Consider the following 12474-nt stretch of genomic DNA (forward strand, 5'->3'; position numbering starts at 1 on the left):
GGATTGAAGCGGGGAAATTTAAAATACCTAAGTCGACTATTGTAACAATAGCTTTGAGTATTTATGAGAGAGTAAAAATTCAAATGCTAATTAAAAATTTACACATTAAAAATTAAATATATTTTAAATACAAACTTAAGAATTAAAAATTAATAAACATCTCAATAATAGATTAATTTTTCGGGATAAGGGAATATCGCATTGAAAAATTAGATAAAATTTAAAAAATTCCGCAGCCTTTTTTTATGAAACAATTTAATCAAGCTAATTATTTTGTATCTAAGAATCGAAATGGCTTAGAAAACTTAGAAGTTTTTAAAATGGATCTTAGAAACTATCGATATAGACCTATCTGAATCAGTCTTTTCACAAAATCGATGAATATCTTTAAATTAACAGTGAAAGTGTAAAATCCGAAGATAATATCAAGAGTACTAAATTCTCATTCATTAAGATATTTAATCCTAGTTAACATTGGCAGTTATCAATTTAACAGAATTAACACGTCTTAATATATTCTCTAATCTATATCATTTACACTGAAAAATTCAATTGATCTTCTATTTCTGGCTCAATGTCAACTGTAATTTGTCCAATCTATTAAAGTCGGTATTCATGGTATTTTGTAGTTAGTTGGCATCCAACACAACACAAAATAGTCCAATTCTACAGATACAATATTCCTGATCTTCAAGAATTTATAGAAGAAATATCATGAAGACTATCACGAAACTTCAAGGAATGTTTTCCAGTGGGGGGGGGGGGTTAAAATATTCAATTGGAATCCTTTTCCAAAAGAGGACTGAAGATTTTATTATGCTTCTTTGCATATTTTAATTACTAAAAAATAAGTAAATATGATAATTTTTAAAAAGATCCAATGCTGTTGCAATCATTGATCTAAATATTTCAAATTCTATCCTGGTCCTGGACAATACAGGAAATTCAAAGTTTCTTTTACTGCTTAGATGGTTTCCGTTAGAAAAGAGAACATTGCAAAAACTCTGCATTGGTTTAAAAAGAAAAACAAAGGATTTGAACCTTCCCATTTGCGATTTTTACCAGGATTAAGAGCCGCTAATAAAATTTAATAAAAAAAAAGAAGTTAAGAAAGCTTAAAAGGATGTTAAGAACTTGGTTATTCGTACAGTTTCATACAAAATAAAATCCAGGATGATACCAAAATATATTAATATTCGGAAGTTCCCTAACTGCCTTAGAGATCGATTCCGTTATTAAAATAGACTACTGGAATTGAAAAAATAATTGTGCTTTCAAAACAATTATGAATATAAAATAAAGGGAATTAATTATATTATTATAGTTTGGAAATGAGCGGATTTATTCAAAGTAACCAGATCAGTCTCTTCGACAACAACAAACCCTAATTGAATTACAATTTTAAATGCATCGAAATAACTCAGCTTGGTAAAATTCGATCTTCCCAAATAGTTAACATTTTCAGATTCACATGGAGAAGATGTTACCAGCTAAAATAATAGTTGACTTGTGATAAAAGAATTGAAATATTTTTCGAGAAACAGAATGAACATGCTTTAGCTAGAAATAATAAAACAAGAGCTAGATATCTTTATATGCCAAAAAACATGAACCAATTTCCTTTCAGACATTGACTATTCCCTTGGAAAGAAAATGTTCAATCCATATATTACCCACAATCATCAATATATTTTTCACATATTCCAAGTTTACCCACAATCATCAATATATTTTTCACATATTCCAAGTTTACCCACGACCCCCAAATCACATTTTACATTACTACAATCCAGCAGCATTCATTTTAGATCCAGCAGTAATACTTCTAAGCTAATGCACACTTACCCAAAATACAGGCCCTCCACTCCTCACTCCACTACACCGCACGCCTCCACACCATTCACTCCTCACTCTACACTACACCGCACGCCTCCACACCATTCACTCCTCACTCTACACTACACCGCACGCCTCCACACCATTCACTCCTCACTCTACACTACACTACACCGCACGCCTCCACACCTTTCACTCCTCACTCTACACTACACCGCACGCCTCCACACCATTCACTCCTCACTCTACACTACACCGCACGCCTCCACACCATTCACTCCTCACTCTACACTACACCGCACGCCTCCACACCATTCACTCCACACTACACTACACCGCACGCCTCCACACCATTCACTCCTCACTCTACACTACACCGCACGCCTCCACACCATTCACTCCTCATTCTACACTACACCGCACGCCTCTACACGTTCCACACCATATTTTACACAATACCGCACTTTTCACTCCTTTAAAATTTACCTTCTTCATGACTCGCATTTCAAATGTCATCTACCACTGCACACAATTTTCACCTTTTGTGCATTACCCATTCCAACAAACCAACAACGGTCATTTCACTCGCACATTACCCACTCCAGCAGCCCGGCAGCTCTCACCCCACACATTACCCACTCCAGCAGCCCGGCAGCTCTCACCCCACACATTACCCACTCCAGCAGCCCGGCAGCTCTCACCCCACACATTACCCACTCCAGCAGCCCGGCAGCTCTCACCCCACACATTACCCACTCCAGCAGCCCGGCAGCTCTCACCCCACACATTACCCACTCCAGCAGCCCGGCAGCTCTCACCCCACACATTACCCACTCCAGCAGCCCGGCAGCTCTCACCCCACACATTACCCACTCCAGCAGCCCGGCAGCTCTCACCCCACACATTACCCACTCCAGCAGCCTGGCAGCTCTCACCCCACACATTACCCACTCCAGCAGCCTGGCAGCTCTCACCCCACACATTACCCACTCCAGCAACCTCTCAGCGTTCGAGTTTGCATCATACGTATTTGGCAATATTCTAAAGATAAAGCAAAGAAAATTACTTCATACTTTTATCTATCCACTCTGTATCATTGATCTGAAGTTCCCGACTACTTTTATACCAACATTCACATTTTACATCACCTAAGATCACATCACAAAATATATCACACGTCGGGTTACCAACAAGATTTTCAGCAAATTGATAAAATAAGTTTTTATTAATTTCGAATACCAAAACATTTCAAATAAGTGATAACATTTTGAACAGATCCTGCCCACGAGAGTTGACGTCATTTTTAGTATATTTTTAAAAAATGTTCAAAAATGATCTGCTTTATTCAATTTTCCAGATTTATGGAACGAAATTGCCTTTATATAGAGAGATTATTACATAGTTTTAATGTTTGGATTATTACTATTACTAAATATACATATTAAATTGTCCAATTCATATTTAAAAAAATTTATCGCTTGTTCATTGTATCGGTTTTGTAAAATTTATCTCCAGATGATTGCATCGGTCTGGAAAATATGGAGTTTTCCAGACCGACAGACTTGATATCAAGTACATTTAAAAAATTTAAATAAAATTCAACAACGTTAAATTCTTTTTAATGTATACTTTCCAATCCACGATATTCATTTCAGACATCTGTATCCAACAATTAAATTCTTTGAATATTGTCATCTAAATCCATGCAGTTAGCAAAACATATCCCAAATACAGGCCTTGCATACTATCCAAAAAAAATTTGCTGATAAATAGGCAACTGACTGCAAAACTAATCATACAAAATGGATTAGTGATAAATATCTCCGAATAAACTATTCGTTTAAGCTGTACAATAAGATCTCATTTTCAAAAATTCTTTCGGAACCAATTCTCTAAACTCTTTGTAATCTCTGCCAATAAAAAGTTCAAGAGTTTCAAATATTAAGCTGTTGAATTTCGTACCTAAATGGGGGGTGGTGGTGGACTGAATAATTTAACATGAAATGTTGCCATTGAGATGGGAAAACAGTGAAAGTACCAAGGACGTGAAACCTATTCAAAAAGGTGAGATTATACGGCAAAATGTATCTTTCTTGAGAACAATCTTCCTCTAATTCAGCATCTCGATGATCGAAGACACTATTTGAAGCAACAGATCAAGCCCTCAAAAGAATTTATGCAGTGAAATATTACAAAGATCGAAAATATTATACTCTAGAATTGGTTATTTTGTAATGAATTAGATGTCAATCAACTACATAAAATGGTAAACATTTACTTTATTAAATCTTGGAAAAGAAAATTTGATATTAAATTGTACTTAACGTTAAGTCGAAATGAAAAAGTGTATAAATTTTAGATCTTATGACTTGTAAATTCTATTCAACTAACTGACAACTGCAAGTGATAATTATAATTGATCATTACAATGAATAAAAATTATAACCTCTGGATGTTATCTTAAGATTTGAAACTTTTGCCGTTTATTTAAAGATATTCATCCATTTCCTGAAGAGATGATTCGTATTTCGATGCAGTCGGGATTTGAAGATTTTAAGTTTTCCAAAACTATTTTGATCTATTTCCTGTAAAATGGACGACGAATTTCTAGAATTTACCTAATATTATTCGCTCATATCGCAAGACTAACAATATAAAGCTAATCCAAACACTAATTACGATTACGATTTTTTTGTTTATTGTTCTTACCATCTAGATTTTAATTTTTCTCATACGTATACCAGATGTAACATTGCTGCAAACCTTCGAGATTTTGAATATTTACGTTTTAATCCTTCTTAAGTTCGAAAAATGTTTTTGGAAGTATTTTTATGCGGGAATTCGATTATTCGAAAACGCAACAAGCTAGACGGATGTAATTCATTCATTGATCTATATCAAATTGGATGTTTCTACTAAATTTTGAACTAAATCCATTTGCTGGAAATATGTCGGCTCGTCGTTGTGCAAGTGAGCTCATCGATTAAACACAATAATTACATCGATGAAGTTAGGGATATGATTTAATTCCAGAAGTACGGATTTGTATCGATTTCGGACCTCATGATTGAAGATGCCTTAGTAATTTCTACACGTGCGAATGTGAATTTGATAACTCTAATGGAACGAGTAAAATAGATAAATTTTAATTTGATTCTTACATTAAAAACATAATGAAGCTCTTTCTTATTTTGCAAAATTAGTCAGCGGATATATTATCTACAAGTGTTTATGTAAACAAAACTGAACATAAGTATCCAGATAAATAACAATTCGGTGTATGATTTCGCCAAAATCAGATCTATATCAATATTTGACTCAATCAATGAACAGGAAGATGTTCAAAATGCATATATCATTCTATTAATCATAACTCGAAACTAGATCTCTCTCCGTATTGTGCATTCATTCCAAGTGATTTCATTAAATAATTTTTTTTCCTAATCTGTTTATTCATAATGTTCAAAATAATCTCACAAATATAGCGATTCCATTCCTTAAAAGTATTGGAATTTTTTCCCCATTTTAAAATGTAAATGGTTGTCAGTAAACCTCATTCTTAATTCTAAATGTAACGCCATAAATTTTAAATTTCGAAAATCCGTCAAACTGTTTAGATTGCCAAATGTGATAAATTTTGATCTTTCTTTTAAATGTAATAGAATCGTTATTCATTATACCATCGCATCTCCAGCATTCTTTTCATCTGCCAATTATATATTTTTAATCGATTTTTATTTTATTCATTTCTACCATTTTAAATTATTCGAAAAATTTGATAATGAGTTGCATATCGACGGAAATTCCAAAATTGAACCGTCTTACTTGAATTAGTCCATTGTTAGTGAGGAAAGACCATGTAGAATACTTTCATAATGAAAACACCATTGCTGCTATACAAGTATCTTGCATCTAGTACTTGCTGTTACGTATCGCCAAACTGCAGGAGTATTACGTTTCTTTAAAGCCATTCTCATGTCTTGAAAGCCATCAACAGTTTTACTTGAATATTTCACAGATGTATTTAGATGTCTGATCCTTTTTCAAATTGCGTCCACCTTCCTCTGAAGTATTAGAACTGAAAAGAAAAAAAATACATTCATTTTTACGAAAATTTAAAATTGAAACATGTTTTATATATGCAGTCGCTATTTTTGAATGAATATGATTGAAAATATATAATTAGCCAAGAATAGGTAAGCAAGTAGAAAAATCCATATGAGGTTATCCTAATAATAGAAGTATTTCTTAATTCAGCATTTTAAACCAAAAGTACAAATATTTTAACATTAAACTAGAGTTAAGAGACAAAAGTTATCAAAACTAAGTAAAAATGTTGGGAAATAGCAAACAATCGTTGAGAGTAGCAGTTGCTAATCGGGTCTGAATACTGGTTGGCAAGTGTTTCTTACTCAAATCCACATTGCTATCATTCAGCTTTTATAAGCAGATAAAATTGAAAAAAGCCGAGTTAAAACAAGAAGTTCCTTATATAATATTTACAATTATATACGAATCAAATCTAACTACATAAATAAAATTCAAATAGTCTACAAACTTAGAAATCCATATATTTTAAAATTTTGATCACATAAGGCATTTAGTGAAGGCTTTGTGATATTTAAAATCCATTTTATTAAATACCGTGTTTCTAAACATAGAACAAATAAAATTTGTCGTCAAATAAAATGAAAATATTCTAGATATTTTAAATTATTTTATTTGCTACTGAGATGTCACCCGCATTGTTTAATTCCTGTATTCTTTAAAAATTTGAAAAAAAAAATTATCCTACGGGAATTTTCAAATATCGTTTGGCACACAATTTTTCTACGAGATTTGAAAGTTATTTGGTGCAAGCGATATTCTTATTTCAATAAAAGATTGCATATAAAAGAATATTTTGTAATATTTTACATAATAGAATTTCACACATAAAGCAACTGTCATTCAATCAACCGCCATTTTTAAATATATTGGCTACTTTTATGTATAAAAAATTTTCATCATGTGCTTAGTTTGCAATAACTAATTTAAAGTGGTAAACGTATTGCCCATTCCACAACCAAAGACAATCTGAATGTATTCAATGAATCGGTTGTTTGGTCACATTTTCTGTAAAGGTCTGATTTGGTCTGAAGTTGTAGAGGTCTGATTTGGTCTGAAGTTGTAGAGGTCTGATTTGGTCTGAAGTTGTAGAGGTCTGATTTGGTCTGAAGTTGTAGAGGTCTGATTTGGTCTGAAGTTGTAGAGGTCTGATTTGGTCTGAAGTTGTAGAGGTCTGATTTGGTCTGAAGTTGTAGAGGTCTGATTTGGTATGTTTATAAGAATTTAAGACACTGCACTGCCATTTTGTTATCTAATAGATTTTAGTACGAATTCGAATTTCTTGAACCATTTCAAACCCGTCGGCCATTTAGGGTGAAAATATTGTCCGCTAATTTTACTTTAAGAACCCAAAAATTAAAAAAAAAAAAATACAAAAATGACATTACAATAAAGTAATATAGATATAGTTTAGTAACTTATTAGTAAAACTAAAATTGCACAGAAGAATCGCAAAGAAATTTTGACATTTCGTGACTTCAATTATTTTCTTATGTTCGGATGAAATTAGCGATTCAGATTTTAAGAAACACTGACATAGATTGAATTCCTTCCTATTTAATTGAATTGAAGATAAACTAAGTTATTTCACATTTCTTTAAGGATGCAAAGAAAATCTTTGAAATTATTTCTTTAGCCAAAATTCCATTAAAAAAATTCAGAGAACTTAATTCGATTCATATTGCTGAATTTAATATTCACAGACAGTCAGCACGTTAGACTGAAAGATTTTTACTCTCTCGCAGACGAAAAGAACTACGAAGTAGGATACGAAGTATTCGAAAGTATTATAATCGTCAAAAAATTCAAATTCGAAATTTTTATGAATCTCTAAATTTCGGATCTTTCCGAATCCGAATGACCTTGTCGGAATTGTCTATATGAACAAGTTAATTAAAAAAACCGCTTTGAGCTAGATGGTTGAATTTTGTTTTATTGTCTCAACACTAAATTTGTAGATTTAAATTTTGATTGAAATCCATTAAAAGTATATCTGTATGTTCGGCTATCCAAGTACAAACGGACACCATAACTACAAAACATATAGAACTAGACAGTTATAATTTGATGTATAGGTTTAGCATCTATATCGAAGATTTATGGAAAATTTGGACCCAAATCAGTTATACGGCTCACAATCTATTAATTTGTACATTTGCTTGCATTTAAACATAATCCAATGATTTAAATGAAATTTAATACCAAATATTATGACTACAGTTATAATTCTATGTCAAATTTTAATTTCGAAAGGTCAAGGAAAAAAAAAAAAAAAAGACTCCAAACACATATTCAATTTTTGGCATTTGTGCAAGCATTATCAGCAAAAGAGCCATATTCACTTAAATATCTTTTGTATTTACTAATCTATTGTCATGCAGTTAATACACAAGTACCAGTTTTCTTCACTATTCTGAAAAGCATATAACCCTCATATTAAAATATAAATCTGAGCATTCGTAGTATTCATGATTTTAGATAAAATTCAAAAGAGGTGGATAACATCTTTATTAAGTTTTGGAAGACCACACCTATAGGCTTTAATTTAAAGTGTGTACGCAAAAATGAATTAATTCAAGATATGCAATGGAAATCTCATTTTTAAAATACATTGTTTTCATTTCTGTATACTATACGCTAATATTTTAAGAAATTTTGAATAATTACTTTTAAATGAATTAGCGGTAGAAGCATAAAAGCCCGAAATAAAATTGTTAGTTGAAATTTCGAATATACTTTTCAATACTTACTTATACTTTTCATTAATGTATCGTTTATTTTTTCACTTGAAAGACTTGTAAAAGGTGCTTCACTCTTTAATAAATATCCCCGATTTGAATGTAAAAAAACCAACATTCTACCAAAAAAATTCGGATTTTAATGCCCGAATGAAGAATTAAACAGAAAATGCATTGCCGACTCTGCCATATAAATATATTGCTATGGAAATCCTTCAGTGACTGCACAATAAATTTATTACAACAAACTGGATTATGGCAAACGGCATTTTATCTAAAAAAAAAAAAAAAAACAAAAAAAAACAGGATGCTACGACGGTAAAAACACAACCGAAATATAACAAAGAGCCCAAACAGACATTAGCAATACAAACTAGACAACAACGCACAGGCTAACAGCAAACTTATCTAAATAAAGCACAATAGCCGTATCAATTCGCAATGCGATAACGTTCCCATGAGAGCATTTCGTTTTTTATAAGCTTTAGACAGGTATGGAAATTTCCAGAAAAATCTCTGGGCCTCGATTTTAATAGAGAGAGCGAAAACTTTTTTTTTTTTCCAAAACTTTTATCTATCTCGCCAAATTCATCTCAAAGGCCGAGAGTCATTAACTTGACTAACTCAAAAACCATTCAGTAATATCACGATCGTAACATTCAGTAATATAACGCAAGTAATTCACAATGTAACATTCAGTAATATAACTCAAACTTTCGAGTATTATCACGAGTGTGACTAAGAAACAGTATAACAAATTCGTAAGTACATTGCAATCAATGACAGATAAACTATTCATTAGTTAATTAATTTTGCCTAATTAATCCACTAAAACAATACATAACTAATATAAAATATAATAAAACTGAAGGATACAAATATGTTACTATAAATTCAATAAAAATATCTATACAACAGTAAAAATTTGATAATATTTACGTTTTTTGCATATAGAATTTCACTTACAGAGAAATAATTTTTCGAAAATTTCGTTTAATAAATACTACCAATCTTTTAAAATTCACTCGCAAAATCATTTTCATTTGAAAGGAATGAAAACAAATTCATTGACAAAAGAAGAGTACCGTCATACTAAAAAACTAGTAAAATAACTTACTTTGTTATAACTCCAAGTATTGTGTCTAAGTTCCAAAATGGTGCCAAGAAACAAAAAGAGGGCAACTAACTATAAACATCCATACTCAGAGGACTTGCTAACAAAGAACAAATGTTTAATGTTGTATAAAATACAACACAATAAACTTCCAAGAGAAAACTGATTCATGGTATTGCTCAACCAGGATAAAGACAGTTTCAACTGATTTGCCATCCTCTTCTTCCACAAATTTCTGATAAGTTGCTGCTCAGAAGTCATGGTGGTCAAAAAACATTGTAAAAAATTTGGATTTGAACTTTGGAGAAGTATATGCTTATATGCTAAAAAATCTTAGTAGATTATTGCCCTGTATTGAAACAACATGAAGACTTTTTACTTTCTGATATGTCAAGTATATATACGAAGATAACTGTTGTAATTATCAAGAATTTCGAACTCTAGATTTTGCCGAATCTGCACATTTGAGAGCCCAAAAAAGCACAATTTTGTAACTATATCCGTCTTTGAATCCGATAATTCCAAAGACCTTTGTACTAAATGGGTGAAATTTGATATGTATTCTTACTATTAAATGAGGCCGGCATTCAGCCATAGGGGTAGCGCGTCTTCCTTGTAATCTGGGAGTCCTGGGTTCGAGTACCGATTCGAGCATTGTTGCTCTTCATCTGTTCTATCAGTGAGATGTGTGAATGCGCCCTCCTGTGAAAAGGGGATGTGCACGCGAATGAGTGATGCGTGAGTAGTCTAGTCGTACTCTTGGCCCAAGTTGGCTCTGCGATCAAAACAAGAGGCGCTCCCCCTTAATAAATAGGCTGTCTTTGAACAGCGGACTTGTCCGTGGCAAGTGCCATAAGAAACAACAACAAAAAAAACCCCCCATTTGTTTCCATTCTGATATTCTTGATGAATGCAATGAAACTTTGTTTTAGAACGCCTCAAAAATTTAAATAATCATCTTTTACCCAATTGGAATCATCTTTTACCCAATTGGAATCGTTTGCTGTCTTGGCGAATATATCTGTTCACTATCGAAGAGTGAATAAGTATTGTTTTAATTTTGAATAGAAAAGATTTTTTTTTTCTTTTGCATATGACAAGGCGCTTTTTTTTTTTTTTGTAAATTTCTTTTTTGCTTTTTGTTTTAAGATCTTGTTGAAAATATCTTGTTGTATCATTTCTAACATCAATTTTGTGATGTTAGAAAGATGCGTGAGTAGTTAAGTCGTACTCCTGACCCTAGTTGGCGCTACTAAAACAAGAGACGCTCCCATGGCTTAAAATCGCTGACTTCGCCAGCGAGCTTATCCATGGCAAGTGCCATTATAAACAACAACTATTAAATAAGTAGGTTTTTGTCAAATTTTGAATGAAATCTATTTCCAAGAAATTTTTCTATTTGTTCGATAGCAAGGGAACGCGTTTAGCAACAAAACTTAAAGCGCTAGGATAGATAATATTTTAGACATACAGTTTCAAGATCTAATTTATAGATCTGCATCAAATTTTGAATCAAATTCGTATATGGGTAACTGTCTATCAGTCTTTACATTTGTTTGCATGCAAACGCCATAAATAACAACGCAATGATTTAGATGAGTAGAATTATGATGCGTGTGATTTCAGATTTAATAGGTTTAAAAAAAAGGGTTCTAGAATTCTTACTCGATTATTATGATGAACGAAGCGTTAATATACAGTATTCTGAAAATAAAAATCTGAACACACACGGCGTTCGCGACTTTTTTCAGTTCAGCTCATTCAGGAAATTTTCATGCAGCGGAGGGGGCGGTAATATCTTCGCGAGTGAATATCCGAGAAAATTTCATTTCCACTCCCCTTTGGTTTGTTCTTATTACTTTTAATTGACTTCAGAACACAGTATTGATATCTGTATCAATATCCCATTGCGAACTATCATATTGCAACAAAAGAATAATATTTAATTCCGGAATCAATTTCAACTGCTTAAGGCCGTTATTTGAGTCCGGTTTTGAGCCTTAAATATTCAGGTAGGAGGCTCAGATCTTACCATAAAGTCATTGAAACTTAGTGGCGTTTTGATACTCTATCAAATGATCATGGGTTTAGAAAAAATATTATACTGAAAGTCCGTTATTCTTGAGGTTGGCGCATACTAAATATCATATATTCATCGTAGATTAACAATTGTTAACTACTTTACGTTGAAACGCTGCCGGCGTTTTGGCATAGGGGTAGCGCGTCTTACCCGTGATCTGAGCATCCTGGGTTCGAGTCCCGATTTGGACATGGTTGTTCTTCCGTTGTTCTATCTGTGAGATGTGTGAATATGACCTCCTGCAAAAAGGGGGCGTGCAGCCGAATGAGTGATGCGTGAGTAGCAAAGTCGAACTCTTGGCCTTAGTTGCCGCTACTATAAAAACAAGAGACTCTCCCCTACCGGCTTAAATCTCTGTCTTCGTAACAGCGGGCTTGTCCATGGCAAGTGCCACAAGAAACAGCGAAGCAACAACAACGCTCAAACGCTTCGCGTGAGCGGCTAGACAGGAGGATAGGAGTTCTGCAGAGTGGAGTGATCGCGAATGATGGGATAGAAAGAAGCGATTCCATTTCCTACCACTCTTTCAATTTTTAATTAATTAAGATTAAAAATATCTCTCATAAATGCGCATTACCACTATCCTATATATTCGTGCT

At 32.9% G+C, this 12474-nt stretch overlaps 1 protein-coding gene across 1 annotated transcript; it reads left to right on the plus strand.

Annotated features, from left to right (window-relative positions):
• Positions 1-1833: 1833 nt before the first annotated feature.
• LOC129966430 (mucin-3A-like) lies at positions 1834-2988 on the plus strand. The gene has a single exon (XM_056080854.1). The coding sequence runs from the start codon at positions 1834-1836 to the stop codon at positions 2986-2988; it is 1155 nt and encodes a 384-aa protein (XP_055936829.1).
• The last annotated feature ends 9486 nt before the right edge of the window (positions 2989-12474 follow it).

The sequence above is a fragment of the Argiope bruennichi genome, chromosome 4 (genome assembly GCF_947563725.1).
Source record: "Argiope bruennichi chromosome 4, qqArgBrue1.1, whole genome shotgun sequence".
NCBI lineage: Eukaryota > Metazoa > Arthropoda > Arachnida > Araneae > Araneidae > Argiope > Argiope bruennichi.